We start from the raw sequence: 24,431 nt of genomic DNA, 5'->3' as shown, positions 1-24,431 counted from the left end.
CTTGTTATGTAGTATATATGCATTTATGTATACTTATGTATTTACTCATGTTATAATATATATGAACTTTAAAACATACAAACTGCACATATTTTGTATGTACACGTAAGATTTTTTTTTTCTTTTTTTTAACCCCTTTTTTTTAAAAATGTGAAATATATAAATGTATCTTGATAATTTGAATTGCGATGCAATTTTTAAAGAAAAAAAAAAAAAAAATAAATAAGAATAAAAGTATATATTAATAAATATATTGTTCGACAAACATTCATAATATAATAATATTTGTAAGCATATTAATTCAATAAAAAGTTTATATAAAAATATTGAAAAACTAAATTGACATACTAAATTGACATACTAAATTGACATACTAAATTGACATATTAAATTGACATATTAAATTGACATATTAAATTGATATTAAATTGGCATACTATAATAAAATAAAAAAAAAAAGGTATAATTTGATTGCCACTTAAAAAGGATAACACTGTCGAAAAATAGAGAAGAAATTACAAGTAAAATTTGACCATCATAAAAAATAAAATTTAACACTGTATAATAAAAAAATGAGAAATTAGAAATTACTATTAAAAAAGGAGAAATTTATCCATTATAATTAAAAATGAGAAATTAGAAATTACGATTAAAAAAGGAGAAATTTATACATTATAATTAAAAATGAGAAATTAGAAATTACGATTAAAAAAGGAGAAATTTATCCATTATAATTAAAAATGAGAAATTAGAAATTACGATTAAAAAAGGAGAAATTTATCCATTATAATTAAAAATGAGAAATTAGAAATTATGATTAAAAAAAAGAAATTATTATAAAAAGAGAAATTTAATTATTATATAAAAAGGTTACCTTAGTAAAATATTTATTATAATAAAATTAAAAAAAAAAAAAAAATTGGGTGGAGATGGGAAAAATAAAACATCATTTGTACATACCTATATTTATATATATATATATATATATATATATATGCTCAATAACTTTTAACCATTTGTTCAAAGATATATATGGGCGCATCTTCATTATCTTGCTGTTCAGTTGTTTCTATAGGAAAATCCTGCTATATTGAACAAAATATAATGAAAAATATAAAATAATATATTGTTATTTTAAGTAAATTATATGTATATGTATTTCGTAATGTACACTTTTTGAAACTAACTGATCCCAGAAGTATTTATGTATTTTTTAATCACATCAATGTATAAAAATAAAAGTATATAATTATAAATTGTTAATACATACGTATATGTATATGCTCATATACATATAAACAAATATTTAAAGTGTATTATCCACGTTCAATTTATTTATGTACAGTTCATAAAATTTAGCTAACCGTAATATGTTAAGCTAAATATATACGAAGTTATAAAATAAAATACTGTAACGTTTATACATCAAACGCGGCATACAAAATTGCAAACGGAATAATGTAAATTCACATTTGCATATACTTATACGTACATACATACGTACATACATACGTACATACATACAAATATACATACATATATACATACGTACATACGTACATACATACGTACATACATACGTACATACATACAAATATACATACATATATACATACGTACATACGTACATACATACATACGTACATACGTACATATATACATACATATATACATACAAATATACATACAAATATACATACAAATATACATACATAAACGTATATATAATAACATATATGTATATATATATATATGCATCAGCATGACGAGTATATATGAACGAATAAAATTACCTGATCATGTTCCATTGTGATTTGCGAATTTTTCCTTTCTTCCTATAATTTCCAAAAAAAAAAAAAAAGGCAAAAACGAAAATACATAATATCATTTATTATGTTTTAACATTTTTTTTAATTGTGGTCATTTTGTTTTCAAATCGCTGTCTTAAATGGAGAAATTTTTATGTTCAGTCTTTTGCCTTTCTTTGCTTTTTATTTGCGTTTTTTTGCATTTTTTTGTTTGTTTTTTCATTTTTTTGCGTTTTTTTGCATTTTTTTGCTTGTTTTTTCATTTTTGTACTTTTTTGTATTTTTTTTATTTTTTGAGCTTTTTTACCTCATCATTTTTCAGCGGCTGCCGTACATACGGTTTCACATCCTCTCCGAGCTATAAAAACGCAAAAAATGGAAAAATTTGTGAGGTATAGAGAAAAACATGTACGTACGTGTGTTATCTATTCTATATATATATATATATATTATGTGCTTAGCGCATGTGTTAGAATGTCCTCCCCCCTCCCCCGTGTACGTATCTATCGCAATGTACCTGATCATAAATAACCTGCTGAAATTTAATTGGTAACAAATGATATATACCAAATTCGTCGAGTGGCAATATATATTTTATATAGGTGCTTAAATTAATTAGTCTTTTCTTGTGGTGATGCAAAATTAAATTTCTTACTTTTTTGCGTATTTTTGGTTTACTATAACCTGTCTTGTACATGTAAAAAAGTATTAGCAATAACTGTTCACCGGTATAATGATCAGCACACTTGTTCATATAATAAAATAGTTGAATATAATACTTTTTATCTTTAACCATATTATTGCTTATGGTAAAATAAATATCTAAATAATTGTTTGGCTTCATTTTTGCTAAATTTAAAAATATATTATTTAGCAGCTGATCGAATAACAAACTATCCTTTTGTTCATCTGTATTTTCTATATTTTTCATATTTAAAAAATTATTACAAAATTTAAAGAACAGTACTTGAAGATTCATGCTAAAATGTTCAAAATGGGTAATTACATATTCCTTAATATACTTTTTTATTTCAGTTGATATTTTCTGTTTCATAAATACATGACTTAGCAATATATGTTTTACTAGCTGATCATCCATAATGCAATTTTTTAATATGTAACATATTTGTTTTTTAAAATAAAATGGAGAATAAATATTAAGGTAACTAAAATGATATAATAAGGGGGATATATATTTAATTTCGTTTACATTTTTTGAAAAATTATTATTAAAACATGAAAATAAATGAGTTAATAATTTTTCATGATGACTGTTCAGAATTTTTTTTTTTTTTTTTTTTTTTTCATTACGAATTGTGAAAAAGGAATAATATAAGTTATAAAATATTTTCATCATTATCAAATTTAATTTTAACCTGTTAAAGTCCATTTTACAGGTATATATTTCAGAATTGACCATATAAGTGTTATTATGATGGATCACTTTGATATCTTCAGAATAAGCTTCTTCCTTCTCATTGTTCTTACCATCATTCGTTTTTTTTCCTTCCCCTTCAACAGTATTTCTTATATTCCCCTCTTCTTGTAAATGTTTCATCAGGTCTGCTTGATAATTTATCATCTTATCATCGTAAATGTACAATAAAATGTCATTAATTACGTTTATAAAAGAGTCTATGTGATGCTGAGTATACTGGCTTTTCCTGAACACGTTCATTTTTTTCATCAAAAAGTTGTCCTCTTTATTCCCTAAGGCCCTGTAATAACTACCGCTATTACCACTACTATCAATTCTTCCACTTGCACTGTTTGATAGGGCGTAATAATTTTTTGAGAGCAAAAAAAGACAAAATAGCAGCTCTTCCCTTTTTATAATCTTTTTCCCGTTGTTAAAAATAGCACAAATTTTGAGCAGCAGTTGCGGTAGTAAAACTATTCCGTTCTTGTAATAAATTAATAAAACAAAAATAAAATCCTTTACATTCATTTCAAAAAAGCTATTTTGTATAAAGTTTTCCACATAATATACATCCTTATATGTAAATAAATTATTTTTACTTTTATAATAAAAAAACAGGAAAAAGAATTTTGGACACGAAAAAAAAAAAGAATAAACGTTCTGCATAGAATCGTTATCACTGCTCTGCTCATTTGTTAACCCATTGCTTTTTTTGTAACTTGCCAAATATTTCACATTGTACAAAAATTTGTTAACAAGTTCATTCTTATACTTCATCTTTGAAAATACGCGTAATATATTTATGAAGTTCGTTTCATTTATATTGTCTCTGTTACATGTTACCTGAACGGTTAATATATTTTTTAACTCTTCATCCATATATTTATGAAATTCATAAACTATCGGTATTAACATACATATGTCACTACCTTTTGATGTATGTAAACACTTTTTTAGGTTATCAAAAACTAACTTGATCATGTTATCCAATAGATAACTATTTGCGTTGTACATCTCGTTAGGGGCATGTATATAGCTACTTAATTTTGTATTAAATTGACTTGATGAACATAGATCAAATTTTTTTTTTTTTTTTTTGGGATTTTTTTCCGCCTGTCCTGTGTATATTTTTATTTTGGCTATCTCATCAGGAAGAATCGTATTTTCTTCTTCCACCTTTTCAGAGGTGATACTCTTCCCTTCATTTACCCTTTCCTCTTCCCTTTTAGCTATGCCGTTTTCCCCTTCGTTTACTCTTTCCTCTTCCCTTTTAGCTATGTCGTTTTCCCCTTCGTTTATTCTTTCCTTTGCCACTTCCATTTTACCTGTCCTGTTCATGTTGCTCCCCCTATTCATATTATGCACTTCCCTAAAAATAGCTAATATTTTTATGTTGTCTAGTAAAGAGAGATCAAATTTGCTGACCAACAAAACGTTCAAATAGTAGAAGATGAAAGGCTCTAACTTAAACGGTACTTGAAATGCATAACCTAGCTTTAAAACTCTTTCTAAAGAGGCAATTATTTTCTTATTTTTCAGTTGTTTGTTTTTATTTAGCTCATCTTTTAAAGTAGTAATAAAATTCAAAACTATATTCATAATATTATTCTTTATGTCCGGTAAAAAAAAAAAAAAAGAAAGATTATTTTTATCGTTTTTTTTCTTTTCTGATAAGTTCATGTAATAATTAAAGAGAACGTAAATTGTATCAATCATGTAATAATTAAAATTAAAATCATCCGCGTATGTTGTACGTATATTTAGATGATCAGTTGATCTGCAATTATATATTTCTTTTGCATCATCATCATTATGATTACTTGTAGATGAACTCATTTTATTATTCCTTTTTTCTCTTTGGGTATAATTATACGTTGCATCTTTGTTTTTATTTGTCATTGTCATCATTACAGTTTCATCGTGTAAACTAACTGTTGCATTCGTATGTTCTTCTTTGTTAAGATTGGAGGTATATCGTTTATTCAATTTTTTGTGCATATCTGTAAAGTCATGTGACGACAAGGATAAATACATCATATCACGATTTTTCTGCATTGATGATTCTTCTTCTCCTTTGTCGTCTTTTGGTATATCTAGTTCTTTCCCTGTATACATTTCATCTTGATAATACATACTCTTTTCAGAGTGTATGATATTACTAAATGTGATAATATGATTTATATAAATGTAATTTATATTATATAAATAAATAATATCTTCGTTAATTTCATAATCATACATTTTCCTTGCCTGTACATATTTTTTCCCAAAAAAAAAATTTGTACATATATTTATACATATATTAACATTTTGCATTTCTCTATAATACAATTCATTGTTACATTGTATAATAGTATAAATATAATTTAAAACTTCTTTAAAAAAAAAAGAATGCTCTTTTTTTAAATCGTGAATAAAAGCTATCCTCCTAACGATGTCTATAGATAAGAAGTGAATATTTTGGCTAACTAATTTCAGTAAATTTTTAAATTCTTTTTTTCTATCTAGTACTCTTAAAATGTTTAAGAACAATAAATAGCTATTAATGCTTAAAAATTTTTTATTTTTTTTCTCATTATATTTTTCTGCACCTTTATTTTTTAAGTTGTCACTTGTTACTTCTTCCATATATTCATTTATGTAATTTAATACAACATTCACATAGTGCCTAATCCTTTCGTCTGATTCATCTATGTTTCCCTTAACACACAAGATATATAAGTTTTCTACTGCTCGGTCAAGGTGGTCATTGCTATGAATTCCACCAACTGTGTTTACATTGTCATCCCTGTCTTTCCTATCACCTCTGTCATCCCTCTCAACTATGTCGACTGCGTTAAATCGATATACGTTGGCATCGTTGCTAATATGATTATTCGCTAAGCCTGCAGTGTTATTACTTATTTGGAAAAAATGATTGTAACTTATATTGGAGTTATTATTTGCGCTGTTACTACTCTTCAAATAGTGGTTTATTTCACGAAGTTTTGCATTTACATAGGTATAATTAACGAGAGCATAAATTGTTTTTCCCTTTTGTGATAAGAAATCCTCCCCATCAGCAATGTGTTCATAAATAAGCGTTTTCCTCGTTGAAAATTTACAAAATGTTATCTTATCCTTTTGTTTTAAATGAAACAAAAAAAGGGAGGCTACTCCTCTATCAAACATGAATTTAGCAGGAAACGTGCGTTTTTCGAGCATTTCATTAGTACTGAAAAATATGAAAGTGTACGATTATATATGTAGGTACATACATACATACATGTATACATTGATCAACTTTTAAAATGGGGGAAAATAATGTATAGCATTTTTTTTATTTTATTAATACTTCAACGCTTTATTATTGTTCCAATATATAGCTACTTAAATGTAACAAGTTGTATATTTTTTTTTTTTTTTTTTTTTTTTTTAATTCTCATTTTACTAATTTGAGAATGTAGCATTGTACCTTTGTTAAACTTTTTCAACAAAGAAAATAAAAAAAAAAAAAGAAACTACTATATCCTCATGCAGTTGTCGAGGGGAAGTTCACATGTATTGATGTACTGCCCTTTTTGCACTTCTACCTGTATTGCAATTTATGTGCATATTTTCATGTACGTTCATTTAAGCTTTCCTTTTTTGTTTCTTCAGTTTATTTTGCATTTCTTTTCTCTCCTTTATTCTATAGTGTTTTTTGTATGTTTTCTTCTTGTCTTTACTTCCATTTCCTGCTCAAAATGATTTATTTTGTTTTAACCCCTGTGCTTCCCAACTTTTTGATTTCATACACTTAATATAGTATGTGATGACTACCTGTCCCACTTCGAATCTTTCTGTTTAACTTCCGTTTGCTATTATTAGGTACAAAATTTATGTACAAATATTTTTTCACTTTTGTAACAACGTATTGAAATCAGATACTATGCTCTTAATGTACATAACGTGCAAAAAAAAAAAAAAAAAAAAAAAAATTATGAACAGTTAATATTATTTTGCTTATTTAAAAAAAAATTATTTAAAATTATATAGAAAGCTTTAAATTATTTGCAAACAAGCGTGTCAAAAAAAAAAAAAAAAAAAAAAAAGGAAAAAAGGAAAAAACTTTGAAAATAAAAGTACAAATCACCAAAATGTTACATACAATATATGAAGCCTCTTTTTCTTCTTTTCTTTTATTGGCTAAAATGCGATAAGTTGCTGTCTCACTTAAAATTTAATTTGTATTTTGCTTGTTGATTCGTTTGTTCATTCGTTCGTCTAATAGTTGATATGTCCCTTTCGGGTATTTATGTTTTCTCGTCTAACGCTGATATCGTTACAGGCCCTATAGTTGTCTTTTTTTTTTATTTGATTTTGCGTGTTCACTATTATATATACATATACATGTAGTACCCATACGTCCCTGCGTAATCACTGCGCAATCACTGCCCAATCACTGCGCAATCACTGCGTCTTCTCGGTCATGCAAATGCTTGCCTTTTTCGTAGTCCTTAAAAACTACAAAAAAGTTGAAGGTTGCATATATCAGGATTGTTTTTTATTTTTTCATAGCATAAAAAAGATTAATGACAGAATAAAGAGGAGATAAAATGAAGTAGCTGTTCTCTTTATATAGTAAAATAAAATATACACATTATAGCATGTGTGTGTATGCAAAGAATATGTTAATATAGTATAATAACATGTTTAAAAGTGATAAAAGGATAATAATATAAAAAAAAAAAAAAAGAAAAGAAAACTATAAAAAGATATAAATAATTAAAGATATAAGGTAGAGGCTAAAAATAGAAAAAAAAAAAAAAAAAAAAAAAAAAGAGAAATTAAATGTTTTATAAAATTAGTGGTTCTCTCTATTTTCAAGCTTTTGTATTGTGTAAGTAGAGTAAGCCACAAAAGCTACTTCAGCGTTTGTAAAAATATTCATTTTTCAAAAAAAAAAAAAAAAAAGTTGAAACATAAATGAACAAAATAATATAAAATATAACAAAACGAAAATGAAACAAAGTAAAGCAAACCAATATAAAATTCAAGTTGTTTTTTTGCAGTTTTAACGAGTGCATACTTGATCGTTCTTATTTTTTTTTTTTTTTTTTTTCTTTTTTCTCACATTTTTGCATACACCTACATGATTTTACTATACATGCTTTTTCCTATTGTGCTCGGTAGGACAGAAAAATTGAAAAAATGTATTGTACTTACTAATTTTCCTAAAAAAAAAAAAAAAGAAAAAAATACTGCTTAAATACGCCACAACGGTATGAATAATTTGAAAAAAAGTAAAAAAAGAAAAAGAAAAAGAAAAAAAAAAATAAAAAAATTAAATTAAATTGAATTAAACTGAAATAAATTGAATTAAACTGAACTAAATTGAATTAAACTGAATTAAATTAAAATAAAATGAATTAAATTATATATTGAGGCGAATTAAATTAAACTGATTTAAGCTAAATCAAGTTAATTACAAAACAACATACTACAATTATTACAATTTTTTATGAATGTGAAAATATTTTGGGGGGCTTCCCTTTTAAAGCAATGAAAATTTTTGGAAAAAAAGTAAAAGCATCAATAAATATTGTATCTCAGTGAAGAGCGACATAAAATATTGTGTAACAACTCAGAACAGCATACAGGAAAATAATACGGTAAAATAGGGTAGACAAATACCCTCTCCCCCTCAAATTTTTTTTTTTTTTTTTTTTTTTTTTTTTTCCCTGGGTTCAAATGTTACCTTATAAAAGTATGCACCACCTATTTTGAATGAAAACTGATTTTTTGTAGCGTTTGCAAAATAATCAAAAAAAAAAAAAAAAAATTGGAAATCTGTGCACTTGTATCGAATAACCATGATTGGTTATAGAAATAGGGAATACAGTCGTGTAGAAAATAACTACACACAAATGGATCAAGATGACAATGAAACGGATGCCACAGATTTTCAGAGCAAAAAAATGAGGACCTTCTCAGGTATGCGTTCAACAAAAAAAAAAAAAAATTAAAAAAAATATGTGAGCAGATGAGTGGGTAAACGAGTGGGAAACTAAATATACAAACATATAAATATACGAAAAAATGAGGGAATTTAAAGAGAGAACTGTGGTGAGTGCGATATCACTGGCATTTCCCCCCCGTACAATGTAGCGTTTTAGCAAAAGGCGGCGGGCAATTTGTGGTATGTGTGCACGCAAGGATAAGTCCACCTATTTGTTTTTCCATCTATATACTGCATCTATTTTGCTTGTTATATAACACCTGTTACACTACACTTGTTACATTACACATATTTCCTTTTATGTGTTTCATTTTATTTGTTTTCTCATATCCGAATGCAGAACGAGATGTCAAGGAGCTGTCCCATGTGATGGGGAAATACAACGTGGGTAAAAACTTTGCATGCTTCGGGGGGGCATTCGCTAGATTTGCAAATGAAACGGTGGTATTTAACAAGAAAAGATTTAAACCACACTTGGGAATTCATATGAATATGTACTTGTTTAATAGTTATATATTTGAAAATAATTTCATTAAATTAATTTATTTTTCAAGATGGCATATATTAGTATACTTATCTAATAATAAATTGTATGTCTATAATCATAGCAGATACTTATGGCATTTAGACCATTTTAATGAATGGAAGAATTTAGAAATACCAACAAGTAATGAAATTACAGATATTCAAATAGTATCATGTAATTATAAGGGTGATATATATTTTGACACATCCAATCAAAATAATGTTTATGAAAATGGAAATGAACCTGTTAATGGAGAGAAGAAGAATGAGGACATAAACAGGAAAACACATGACGAACTATTAACAGAAAATTATCCATTAGATCCTATACACTTTTTTGGAGTTAGTTTAATAGATAGCAAAAAAAATTTATATCTAGGTCTTAACAATAATAAGAATTCAAATAAAATGTTAATTAAACAAATTAAAATGATTATTCCTTCACAGCTCGTTCACCAGAATTTACAATTCAGTACTATTTTAGTCAGTCTCCCTGAACTAAATGAACAAGACATACAAAATTGTAACGATGATTTAAAATATTCAACTATTTTTGAGTTATCTTATAATTCTACCTTCAAAACAATGGAATATACAAGTGGAAGTGACAAGCCTGTACATATGACTAATTGCCATTTTTATGATGAGAATTACAAACAGGGTACGAATCATATCTGCCCCAGGAATTTCTCCAAGGGTTACTCCGATGAGAGTAAGAAGTATGGTATAACAACATTTACGGGTTTGTCAAATGGAAGTTTAAGTGTTGTGAGAGGGGAGAAGATAACGAATGGGGGGAAGTCGACAAAAGAGAAGAGGAAATTAAATATAGAGAACTCAGTGAACGGGGAGAGGGTAACAAGTGGGACGAGTGCCAGCACGAAGAGTAAACTCATTTTGCAGCAAGGCGCTATAGCACATACACGTGTACCATTTAACACGGTTGATGAAAAACATAGCAGCAGTATGATCCATCCAGTTGCCACGAACAGCTGGAGTGAATTACCGAAACTGAATGAAAGAGAAACGTGCAAGAGAAAGGAAAATAACTACGACTATAGTTCCTTCGAATTACAAAATGGAAAGAGACAGAAAAAAAAAAAAATGGTTAATGATAATGCTGCTAATAATCCTTGTAACAAAGGAGAAATACAATATAATAATAATTCTTTAAAATATTCTGAACATATTTCCAAAAAAATAATGTGTGTGAATAATGGTAAAAATGAACAACTTGGAGAGAACTACATTTTCAGATATCTGGAAGAACAAAATATGAACAAATTAATAAATAATGAAAAAAAAATAAAAAAAAATAAAAATTATTTTATATATATCCGAATTTCTGAAAATGTAAAATTTAAAAAAAAATTAATTAATTCGAAACCCAAAGTTTTAATTAGTGGGACTTGTTGTAATCATGGATGTATACTATTTGAAAATAAAGAAATATATTTTTGGATATATAAAAAACAAAAAAGCTGCATAAATATTTTACAGAAAAATGAAAAAAATATGAACAGTACAGAAACAAATAGTACTTTTATTTTTAAAAAATTGAAATATCCAAAGAGTAACATAATTGATGTTGTTTATTGTAATAATACATATATAATGATATCTGAAGATAATATTATGTACATTTTAAAATTCCCTTTTTTACATACACTAAGAGCAGTCAATTTCTTTTTTTACCTGAACAGCTACCTTTTCAAAAATATAAATTACACTCGTAATAATACTCTCCTTACTATTGATAAAATGAAAGGGTCTAATATAATAAAAATGTACTTAACCGATTATATATTAATTACTATAAATAGCACAAAGGAAATATGTTTTACCCCTATCCTATTTCATAATATTTACAACTACAGGGATTCTCAGTACATCGACGTGCTATCCACCAAATATGAGTACCAGGCAAGTCTTTCACGGGGCCCCAATCGTTCCATGCATACAGATATATTCATATACACACATACATACGTACAGATGTACACATATGCCCACATACACCCACATACCCATATACACCCACATACCCATATACACCCACATACCCATATACACGTATTTGTATGCACGTACCTACGTCATGCTTATTTGCCCATTTCACGGCTCACCCTCATTTCGATGTCAACACAACTGAACTGCGTGACGTTCAACATTGACGTTGATTATTTATTCATATATTTATTCATATATTTATTCATTTATTTATTCATTTATTTATTCATTTATTTATTCATATATTTATTCATATATTTATTCATTTATTTATTCATATATTTATTCGTATATTTATCCATATATTTATTTTTATTTATTTTTATTTTTTTTTTTCCTTCCCCATTGCACTTTTTTTCAGATCAAGAATTTAATAAAGGACCTAGGTGAGTTCAGCATTAGTGGACTAGATAATTTATTTTCTTTCGAAGAGAAAATGAAATTTCCAAATTTAATCAAGTATAAAATGATTCGAATTTGCGCACAAAAAAAAAACTCCTTTACCTTATATGTAACCCCGAATGCGCTAGTTGTTTGCATATATAATTTGTTTGAATATTATGATATACTGGACTCGTCCATATCTAACTTTCTGAGTAAGTACTACATTGTGTAGCTGTGATGTGCAGCACAAAGTGCAGCATAATGTGTGGAATAATTTGTATCAATATACAGTAATTACACGTTGTAGTTATACGTAGTACTTATACGTAGTACTTATAGGTAGTACTTATAGGTAGTACTTATACGTAGTACTTATATGTAGTACTTATACGTAGTACTTATATGTAGTACTTATATGTAGTACTTATATGTAGTACTTATATGTAGTACTTATAGGTAGTACTTATACGTGGTAGTAATGTACAGTAGTAATAACGTGTAGCAATGACATGTCGTGATATGTGTAAAGCCTTTATTTTTATACATTCAAGTAGAAATTAAATTTTATCTTGCATATTTAGCTATTTTAACTGACGTTTTTTTACGAGATTTTTCTTTTGTTTGTTTGTTTGCTTGCTTGCTTTCTTGCTTGTTTGTTTTCTTGTTTGTTTGTTTTCTTGCTTGTTTGTTTTCTTGCTTGTTTGTTTTCTTGCTTGTTTGTTTTCTTGCTTGTTTGCTTGTCTGTCTGCCAATTTTTTAATTTTTAAAAATTACGCTTATTTATTTGCGTAAATTTTATTTACTCATACGGGTATAAATACAGATACACGTCCATATATACCTTCAGATGAGTGATATATGAATGAATCCTTTCACTTTACAAAAGTGTTCACGAAAAAAATATATACCTTTTAAATTTTTCTTACACGACTTTATTTTTTTAATTGTTGGGTTATTTGATTACTGTTTAATTTATTTTTATTTATTATATTAACAACCAACTTTCTTTCTTTTTTTTTTTTTTTTTTTTTGCTTAATAAGTCTAAATAGTTGTAAATGAACGAGTAAACTTTTGTAAAATTGTTTATACTAATCTTAGGTGTAAGAAAATAAAATAGAACTAAAAAAAATAAAAAATATATAAAAAATGAATAAAAAATATATAAATTACGTTTCCTCGTATTGTATAATATAACGTCTAAATTTTTTTTTTTTTTTGTACCAAAACAATATCTCATAAAAAAAGCGTTTTCCTGTACATTCCAGAAAAATTTTTACCTGAACGAGTCATGTGAAAAAAAAATGTACAAACGTATACGTACGTATATACAAATATGTACGTATATGCAAATATGTACGTATGTATATATGTACGTATATATGTATGTGTGTATATATATATATTTTTTTTTTTTTCTGTTCATAAATTTTTACTAATGGAGAAAAAAATTTGCCCTGATTTTTAGGTAAGCTGTTTCAAATAGCACACAAATAACAAGTACATAATATTATTTGGCTTTTTGAACATGATACACACACATACACGTACACACACAAAATTTACAATTTATGCAATTTATAATTTACAATTTATAATATTCAATTTACTGGTTACAACTTACAACTTGCAATTTATAATTTATAATTTACAATTTCTTTATTGTAAGATCAGATTAAACCTGAATTAAAAAGGGTTTATTCTGGATATGTTTTAAATTGCAATTCCTCTATGTAAAATTATAAATATTTTTTTTTTTTGCTAAATTTTCAATTTAAATTGCTGAGCTCACAGCCTTTTAAAACTTGTTTTGTTATGTTACATTTTACTACAATTTAATTTATTTCGTTTTATCATATTTTATTTTATTCCATTTTATCATATTATATTTTATTTTATCATATTATTCTTCATTTTATCATACTACATTTCATTTTATCATACTACATTTCATTTTATCGTACTACATTTCATTTTATTTTATTTTTATTCATTTTCTTGGTAAAATAATAAAAATGCTAGTGTGGAACTCTTGTCCGAAATTGACTTGGTTTTTTTTTTAGAGGTTGCTACCTGTACAGTTCATAATGTAAATGTGTTTGGTCTTTAAGTAGCAGAAAAATAAGCGCGCACGTATATATATATATATGCATATATGCATTTATTTATTTATATGTATATATTTATTTATATGTATATATTTATTTATATGTATATATTTATTTATATGTATATATTTATATGTATGTGTATTATTTTTATTTCTCAAGGGATACAACATAAGGGAAAGCTAAATATAAAATTTCATTGTGTTTTTTTTTTTATTTTTTTTTCGTCTCTCCTTTCTAAATTTGTATTATTAATAGCGTACAACTTCAGACAGTTGGTCACTTCCCCTTTTATGTTACAGTTTGAATATTTTAAATTTTACTCACTGTACAGAATTCTGCGTCTTTGCAGTCGTTAGTGTTAGGTAGTACATATACACATATATACATACACACATATATATACATGTTTGTATACATGCGAGTATATATGGGTATGTGTAAATCGTTGCTCATTTTTTTTTAGACAGGGGCATACGCACTATTAGCACATTTAACATGTGTTTGTATATATAAATATACATATTTGTGTGTATGTTTGTATATATAAATATACATATTTGTGTGTATGTATGTATATATAAATATACATATTTGTGTGTATGTATGTATATATAAATATACATATTTGTGTGTATGTATGTATATATAAATATACATATTTGTGTGTATGTATGTATATATAAATATACGTATTTGTGTGTATGTATATATATATAAATATACATATTTGAGGATATGTATATATATTTATTTTTCCTTTTTAAATATTATCAAAAAACGTTTTAACAATGTGTGAAAATATTTGCAAAAATAAAAATAAATATGTTCATGGTCTTGGGCCGATGTTTATGCCGCAAAGGGGCAACGATTCCTTGTGTACAACTATGGAGGATTACCACGTTTTTGAAGTAATAATATAAAAAAAATAAATTTTGATGTTCATAAAAAATGGAAAAAATGATTTCGTAAAAATGGAAAACATGACTACATAAAAATGGAAAACATGACTACATAAAAATGGAAAACATGACTACATAAAAATGGAATATGTGTTCACTTGTGCAAATTTATTTCCATTTAATTTGTGCGATCATGATGTTTTTAAAAAAAGTACTGTACATAGTAGTAGTTGCTGTAGATACAAATCGTTAGTATATTTTTGCTTATATGTACATATTCATCTACGCTTATGTATTTGCTTCTATTAATGTATTCATTTGCACATGCACTTACGCTTTTTCTTCGCCCAAGCCAGGAGCAAAACCATTTATAAAAAACATAATCCAAGAGACCACAATCAATGTGCCAAAAATTGAGTATAAGGAAAAAATAGTCCAAGTGCCCCGAGTTGAATATCGACCATATCCTGTGGTGAAGGAGGTAGAAACCCCCGTATATCAAGATAGATATAAATATAAAAATGTACAAGTCCCACAAAAAAAATTAAGAGTTAAACCTGTGTACAAAGTAATAGATGTGCCACAATATAAATATGTAGACAAGTTTGTTAAAAAAAAATATAAAAGATTTAAATATATACCTAAAGAAGTACAAATACCATTTAGACCAAGAAGAGAAATATATAGTGAAGTTCCAATCCCTAGATATATACCTCAATATATACATAATTCCATTAGACCAGAAACATTTAATACTGATTACGATGGGCAGATACCTCTATTCGAGGGTTATAATGACTGCTTCCTAAACATGATGAATCCATTTAGTGTATATAACAGAAAAGAAAAAAATAAATGTATTTTAAACTGTCTCTGTAATGGCAATAATGATGACAAAATGTATGAAATGGACCCAGTATTATTTACACCAACACCTTATACATTTAATAATAACAGCATAAATGACATGGGAAATAATTTTGATTTACATCCTAGCTACTACGATATGGTAAGCCATAGTTATCCATTTGTCGTACATACAAAGGAAAATGATTTCTTCACAAAAATAATTGACGCTACCTCTAGTGCACTGGCAGCCGCAGGGATAGCTATCATGTTAGCAGGAAAATTGAGTATGCAGGGAATTTCTCTTTTTTTAGGAAACAATAATCAGAAAAGCCAACAGAATGAGTGCACGTGTGAACACGGTGGTGGTAGATCGACCGAACGTCAACAAATTAAAAACGAAGGAGGTGGAAAAGGCGAAAAAAGTGAAAAAAATGATAAAAAATGAAAATGGTAAAAATGGCGAAAATGGTGAAAAATGTGGAAAACGTGTAAAGAAAACATCACGTTATATAATGAGCAGCTAGCCAAAAGATTTCTTAAAAAAAAAAAAAAAAAAAAAAAAAACCATTAATTAAAAAAAAGTTAGCCACATCGTACATTTTTTATATTTTATTAACAAATATATGCATATTTACCTTGCTGTTCATGTTTTTAAATTTTATTGCCTGATCTATTCTGGCAAAATTAAATATCTTAATGCATAAAAATATACCTTTTTTTAATTTTTACTATTATTATAAAAAATGAAATATTATTCGAATTATAATATTTATTCCGTTTACTTTTGTTTTTAATTAGCTATTCCTATTCCTTATTTTTTAAGTTTCATGTTATATATTATGTGATTATTATATTATAATATATTTCATTTTATTTAATTCATTTATTTATTTATTCATTTATTTATTTATTTTTTATTTATTTATTTATTTTTTATTTATTTTTTTTTTTTTTTTGAACACTTAATTAAACACTAGTATTTTTTCCCGTCTTCATTTGTTCTATTTTATAATGTCTACTTCATTCTATCTAAACTCTTTACTTTTTTCACATATTTTTTAACGCACTTTTAGTTAAATTACTGTAATAAAAATATCCAACCAGCGGATAATATAACTTTTGTAGTATACCTGACCTGTTCATGCGCGTATTATATATATATATTTAATATACATATATATATTTAACATCCATATATATATTTAATGTACATATATATATTTAACATCCATATATATATTTAACATCCATATATATATTTAACATCCATATATATATTTAACATCCATATATATATTTAACATCCATATATATATTTAATGTACATATATATATTTAACATCCATATATATATTTAATATCCATATATATATTTAATATACATATACGGTTTTACAAAAACATATAAAAAAAAAAGAAAGAAATATATATATAATGTAACAGTTGTATCCTTTATGCTCTCTACAGAATTGCACAAAAATATGTGTTGGACATATAATGAAGTTCCAAATTAAAAACACTTAAGTTGTGTGTGTTCATTTAAGAAATGCATAATTTTAAAATGGCAGAACCGTACAAAATAATGGTCTCTTTAAGTTAGTGAAAAATATGGTTTATTTCTCTTTATTTTAATATTTTGTATGAAAAAAAAAAAAAAAAATGGAACAAAGAAAAATTCTAATTTTGCATTTATACATAGTAATAATTTATTAATAAATACGAAGAATGAAATATTGGAAAAATTAAAAAGAAAAAGAAATTTAAAATAAAGTGAAATTAAATATGAAAAAGCCTCTGTTCAAAAGCATTGTTGTATGCAGGTAAGACAAAATAAAGGAATTACCGTATGCATGTAGTCATATAAATATATATATTAAAAGCCGCTTTAATAAGTATTACCTTTTTAGTTTCATCTGGGTTGAGATATAGCCTCTCACCACGTATGGAAGTGGCGGCACCTGTTCGTCAATTTTGGTATTTTACAAAAATACGAAAATGCGAATATGAGAAAATGCGAATATGAGAAGGTGCGAAAATGAGAAAATGAGAAAATGCGAAATTCTTTTTGAGGTAGTTCTGTTTGTACCACTTATTATATAATGAACAGGCTCACATTGGTAACGTAATTTTTTTTTTTTTTTTTTTTTTCCTCTTTTCCTTAAAACTTAAGAAAAAGCTTTCATCTTCAATTGTATTATATACCTACGTTTTAGTATTTATTTTAATTAACATGTGTAGTGCATAAATATGTATAATGCAGTGCACATGTATATACACATGCATATGTATACTCACACTACTATATACAAAATTTTCCTTATTTTTTTCTATTTGTGTATGTATATTAATAAAAATAAAAAAAATCGTTCACTACTTTGTAATAATTTTTTTTCATTTTTAACTTAAACTTCTTGCTGTATAGGTTTAGGGACCACGAATTTTCTTGTTTTATTTATTAAAAATATTTTGCAGTTTTATGCTTTACTTGAAAAAAGATAAAATAAATTGACTCCGAATAATCAATACTCTTTATCATTTTAATGTACGAAACATTTATTTATTCATTGTAACATTTTAACAATTTATTTTACTTTTTTTTTTTAAATATGTGCGGATATTTTCGTATCTTTTGGGTAACACGAATTTTTACGTAACGGCGAAATATACATATTTGTATATATGTGTATATACAATATAATACACTGCTCAAGAGCTTATTTTATGAAGATATACGAACCTTTTTCTTTTATATATATATATATATATATATATATATATATATATATATATATATATATTTGAACGTTACGAATATACATTTAACGCCATAGAACTGTTAATGTAGTGCAGTGTTATAAATATCTCTACATTATTATTCCATATTAAATCATATTACTGCTACATACTGCTAAATATTCCACGTTAGAACTAGCTATTCAAAAATAACTGCTGTTTGTTAATACATTTTTTACCTTTTCTTCCAAAATGTTTATAAGAAGCCTTGGTAAAGACGCAGCGAAACTGTTAAGCAATCATCCATGTATGATTATGAATGCTACTACGCATATTAAACATGATATGAGATGTTATGACTTACTTGTAAAAAGAAATTTATCTTTTACGAAAATTCATTTAACGCACTACTTAGAGGACTATTATACTTCCCCTGAAATTGCAACTAATATGGTATCCCCCATGTCTGAATATGTTTGGTGGAGTTGGCTAATATTACAAGTGAAAACGAACAAAATTATTCGATGATTTTTTTTTTTTTTTTTTTTTTGTTACAACATTTGAACATTACAAATGCGATAAAAATATGTCATACGGTTACTGTTTAATTCGTTGACTGCTTCATTGATTGATTAATTATTTTTTATTATTTTTTATTATTTTTTATTATTTATTATTTTTTTTTATTTTTTTTTATTATTTATTATTATTTTTTATTATTTATTATTTTTGTTTATTATTTTTTTTTTTTTTATTTCTTTTTTTTTAATTTATCAGGGTGTTATAGTTTTCGGCACACTGTTTCATTCGAATTACTATTTCACTGGAAAGCCTCTGCCAAAGGTTCAAGGGAATTCTCAGTTATGTGAAGACTCATGGTAACATGTTTTACTTTGTAGTAGTAGCAGTCTCAATATAAGATATAGTTTTATTTTTTTTTTTTGTGCTACTACACCTTTTACATCCTAACATTATTTTATGCATACACATGCATATACATGCATGTTCATACATTTACATACATACACACACATATATGTATATTATAACAGTTTTTATGTAGTATCTCTCTTATATTTTTTTTTTCCCCCTTCTATTGTAATTTAAATTTTTTTTTCCATTTTAATATATATTTTAACACCATATTTTAATTTAAATTTGAAAATGTAAAAAAAAAAAAAAAAAAAAAAAAAAAAAAAAAAAAAATTTATAATATAGACCATATCTACTAGCACAGACAATCCCCCGCTTCTGTTTGAATGTCTACTAAGTAATAGAAGTAAACATACTTACACTATTTTTGAAATGAAAAAAAAGGAAAATACTCCAATTTAATTGATATTATATCAAATTATTTTAAAATGGTTCTTAGTTAAAAAGAAAAAAGCAATGAACACATATATATTTATATATATGTATCTCTATTAGCATGAACTTGTGCATGTATTTACTGTGGTTAAAAAAAATGATTTTCTGTACGTATATAAAGTAGAAAATGCGAACCTGATTAAAAAAGAGGAAATTTTAACTTAAAAAATGAACATATGTGTATATAAGTGAATGTATAAATGCACACATGTTTGCATATATGTTTACTTATGTATTTACATATATGTTTGCATTTTTATATGCCCATCAGACTGTTACAGAGACTGAAAAGGGCATATTGATAACTTAACTTGTATTAAAGCAGTAGCTAAAAAAAAGGCATATAGGTCCATTCATACGTACAACATTTGTGGTAGAAAAAGGAAAGAAAAGAACAAAATAGAAATATAAAGGTGTCTTCTTATGTTTATTCATTTCATATCTTTTTCTTTTTTTCTGCCTATATTGTATTATGCACAGTGAATTGTTTATTTTTTTTTTTCTTGTTAAGAAAAAGAAAAGTACTTACCCATGCACCAATGACCAAATGATGAAATAATTGTTTTATGCGTTTTTATTAAACCATATTAAATAATCATTCGTGTGTAACTGCTTGTGTGTAACTGCTTGGGTGTAACTGCTTGGGTGTAGCTGCTTGTGTGTAGCTGCTTGGGTGTAGCTGCTTGGGTGTAGCTGCTTGTTTGTAGCTGCTTGTGTGTAGCTGCTTGTGTGTAGCTGCTTGTGTGTAGTCGTGTAGACGTATCTGCTTAAGCGATAGACAAAGCTACACTGCAAAACACATACAAATACACTTGTTCTATTGCTCATTCAAGGGCCCAAAACTCGTCTTCATATATGGATTTGTTTTCCTTTCCCTTTGCATTATCTTCATTGAACATGACTTCAAAATTTTCTTGCTTAGTTTCTTCAGTTAATTGTTTATATTTTCCATTATACAAAGCATAGCTAGCTGCGCTTCCGCTTAGAAGCAAAACAAAGCCCACACCACTTGCTATGTATGTTTGATTAAAATTTGGAGCACCTCTTCTATTCTTGTCTTCATAATTATTTTTCTTTTGCTCATATTTTGTTCCTTGCTGTTCATAAAAATTATATGAATTGACATTTTCATCAGTTTTATTTTTTGGTTGAGTATTTTCATAAGATTTATTTAAATTTTCCTCTGTTTTATTTTCTCTAAAATTTTTTGCCTTTTTTGTATCCCTTGATGGTAATACCATTTTAACTTCCCCATTTGTGCTATTCTCTAAATTGGGGGTAATATTACTTTTATTCTTTATCTCTTCTGAATTGGTACTACTACTATTATTATAGTAAGTATCATTATTATTATTATTATTATTATTATTATTATTATTATTATTATTATTATTATTATTATTATTATTATTATTATTATTATTATTATTAATTTGTTCAGAATTATTACTCTCGCTTTCCTTGCTGTCGTTTTCTGGTTGTGATAAAACCTCTTCTGTGGGACTTGAAGTGTTTTCTAATTTTTCATTGTGCATTGTAACATCGACTGCGGTAGTAGTGGTATTTGCATCAGTGGATGTACTATCAAGAGAATTCGACTTGCCGCCACTAGTCGATGCGTCCAAATTTTTGTAGTTACCTTCAGTGTTATCGTTTTGTTCGTAATCTATTTTACTTAAAAAACTTGATGAAGCGCCATTTTTACCACTACTATCACTACTATCACTACTACCACTGCCATTACTATTATCACTACTACCACTGCCATTACTACTATCACTACTACTACTATCACTACTACCACTGCCATTACTATTATCACTACTACCACTGCCATTACTACTATCACTACTACCACTGCCATTACTACTATCACTACTACCACTGCCATTACTATTATCACTACTACCACTGCCATTACTACTATCACTACTACCACTGCCATTACTATTATCACTACTACCACTGCCATTACTACTATCACTACTGTTATTACTGCTTCGTTTTTTTACTTTTTTAGCGTAATCATGTTCAGTGATACTGACTTCATGGCCATTGTTACCAACTTGTATATCACTTCTTTGCTTCACTGTGTTTTCATTGTCGTTATTTGTTTCTTCCTCTTCATGATTAAAATAAAGAGTAGTACTGTTATATATACTTGGGTCATTTGCTTCATCCGAAGTACAATCTTGTTCTTCTTTAATGAATGGACAATTAATTACTTTTCGATGTTTCTTCCCATTTTTGCATGGAGACCAATTTTCCCAAGGACCGCAATTATTACATGACCTTTCTTCACTTAAAGAATTATCAGTTAAACAAATTCTTGTATTAACTCCATTTTTACATTCTGACCATGCACCCCATTGTTTACATTCTTCTATGAGATTATTACATTTTATTTCTAGAAGAACAAATAATGTATTTATTAAAAATGAATATATAGTAGCGCATTTCATTTTTATTCCATTCTATTTATTTAATGTATAGGAATAAAAATAAAAAAAAATAAAAAGAAATAAAAAAAAATAGCTAGTTTAATCTAGCTTTTAACAATATATTTGCATGTACTGTTCAGGAAAAAATATGAATATACGTGTAACTCTGCGATTGTATTAAAATGCTTGAACTTTAATATAAAATAACAATCAAATATGAATATACACTAATGTGAATGTATGCGAATAGGAATTCGTATTAATTATTTCATTTTAACTTGTCTACATTAAAATAAAGCATGTATTATTTTATTTTATTTTATTTATTTTTGATTTCATTAAAATAACAATGAAAATTTAAAAAATAATAACAAAAAAGGTGAGGGCACGAAAAATAGATATTTCGTTATACTATAAATATTAACTAGAATGCATAAATATAGTAACAACCATTTGTTTATAATTATTTTCACCACTTTCAAGTATATATGATGTGGAGAGAAAATGGAAAAGTGTACATGTGTTTAGTTTTATGCGCCTATACTTGTACATATGTCCACGTGCATGTATATATATATGTATGTATGTATGTACGTATGTATGTATGTATGTACGTATGTATGTATGTACGTATGTATGTATGTACGTATGTATGTATGTACGTATGTATGTACCTATGCGTGTACATTTATGTATAACGGAGCATAATTTCTCGCTCTACATGCACATAATTTATATCTTCTAAAGAGGAATATAATCGCTGTTTCTTTTTTATATTTCACAGAATAGTAATGAAATTATAGATACTTCAAAAAGAAAAAGAAATTATATTTCTACAATTAAATACATGAGGATGTATAACAAAAAAAAAAAAAAAAAAAAAAAAAAAGGTTATATTACAGCTTATAAAAAAAGGTAATAAATATTTTTGCTAAAAGCATAGCATAAAAATAATAGCAAAGTTTACACAATTCCCGATGAACATATGTGAATATTTTATTTTATAAAATTGTGTGTGTGTGTGTGTGTGTGTGTGTGTGTGTACACACATCGAAATGAAATGAAGTCCTATAAAACGCAAATTAATAATAAAAAAAAAAAAAAAAAAAGAGCTAAGATACTCAAAAAGTAACATCATGAATGAACAAAAAAACCCTCTTTACTGTTTACTGTATACACATTACACTTAACTATTTGCACTTTACATTTACTCATCTTTTCCTTTCTTTTTTTGAAGGCATATAATATCAAATTATTCATATAATGTGTATTTTTAACTTCTTAAAAAATAAATAAATAAAAGTAGTATCAAAAAGGTAAGAAGCACCTAATAGAAATTCATTGAAGGTATTGCTTTTGACAAAAACAAGAAATACACACAAAGCTATATTTTCTACAAATATAGATAGTTTTTATTTACAGAAAAAAAAAGGGGAAAAAAAAAAAAAAAATAGCTAACACACCTTAATATAAAAGTGAAATAATTAAGTACTAATTTAACACATTCTACAACATAACTATTTATTATATTTAAAAAAAAAAAAAAAAAAAAAAAATAGCCTAAAAGAAGAACCCTTATTTTGATTGTAATAAATACAACAGTACATTCTTAACACGTTTTCATTTGCATCCTTGCATATATCTGTTTTCCTCTTAACTTTCCGTTCATTTTTTTTTTTTTTTTTTTTTTTCATGTTTTAGAAGTGATTGTTACATTCTCTAAGCATTTATTAAACATTTAGTAAACATCTAGCAAACATCTAGTTAACACCTAGTAAACATCTAGCAAACATTTAGTTTAACACCTTGTAAACATCTAGTTAAAATCTAATGAACATTTAATAAAAATCCAATCAAAATCTATTATACTATTTTTTCTTAAAAAAAGGAAAGGGGGTGAAATTG

At 26.2% G+C, this 24,431-nt stretch overlaps 5 protein-coding genes across 5 annotated transcripts; 3 read left to right on the top strand and 2 right to left on the bottom strand.

Moving 5' to 3' along the window:
• Positions 1-998: 998 nt before the first annotated feature.
• Positions 999-6,399, bottom strand: PmUG01_10040300 (conserved Plasmodium protein, unknown function; the record flags this gene model as incomplete). The annotated part of the gene is made up of 4 exons (XM_029005605.1): positions 999-1,085; positions 1,325-1,378; positions 2,116-2,166; positions 2,326-6,399. 4 exons carry the CDS (start codon positions 6,397-6,399, stop codon positions 999-1,001), a joined length of 4,266 nt encoding a protein of 1,421 aa, XP_028862177.1.
• Positions 6,400-9,062: 2,663 nt separating this feature from the next.
• On the top strand, positions 9,063-12,359 carry PmUG01_10040200 (conserved Plasmodium protein, unknown function; the record flags this gene model as incomplete). Its single annotated transcript, XM_029005604.1, has 3 exons — positions 9,063-9,183; positions 9,549-11,629; positions 12,105-12,359. 3 exons carry the CDS (start codon positions 9,063-9,065, stop codon positions 12,357-12,359), a joined length of 2,457 nt encoding a protein of 818 aa, XP_028862176.1.
• A 2,665-nt stretch (positions 12,360-15,024) lies between these two features.
• On the top strand, positions 15,025-16,429 carry IMC1m (inner membrane complex protein 1m, putative; the record flags this gene model as incomplete). The annotated part of the gene is made up of 2 exons (XM_029005603.1): positions 15,025-15,144; positions 15,488-16,429. 2 exons carry the CDS (start codon positions 15,025-15,027, stop codon positions 16,427-16,429), a joined length of 1,062 nt encoding a protein of 353 aa, XP_028862175.1.
• Positions 16,430-18,969: 2,540 nt separating this feature from the next.
• PmUG01_10040000 (conserved Plasmodium protein, unknown function) lies at positions 18,970-19,599 on the top strand (the record flags this gene model as incomplete). Its single annotated transcript, XM_029005602.1, has 2 exons — positions 18,970-19,218; positions 19,495-19,599. 2 exons carry the CDS (start codon positions 18,970-18,972, stop codon positions 19,597-19,599), a joined length of 354 nt encoding a protein of 117 aa, XP_028862174.1.
• Positions 19,600-20,909: 1,310 nt separating this feature from the next.
• Positions 20,910-22,547, bottom strand: MTRAP (merozoite TRAP-like protein, putative; the record flags this gene model as incomplete). The annotated part of the gene is made up of 1 exon (XM_029005601.1): positions 20,910-22,547. One exon carries the CDS (start codon positions 22,545-22,547, stop codon positions 20,910-20,912), a length of 1,638 nt encoding a protein of 545 aa, XP_028862173.1.
• Positions 22,548-24,431: the final 1,884 nt, after the last annotated feature.

Source organism: Plasmodium malariae, assembly GCF_900090045.1.
Source record: "Plasmodium malariae genome assembly, chromosome: 10".
In the NCBI taxonomy this organism is placed as follows: Eukaryota; Apicomplexa; class Aconoidasida; order Haemosporida; family Plasmodiidae; genus Plasmodium; species Plasmodium malariae.
This window is presented reverse-complemented; position numbering and strand designations above follow the sequence as displayed.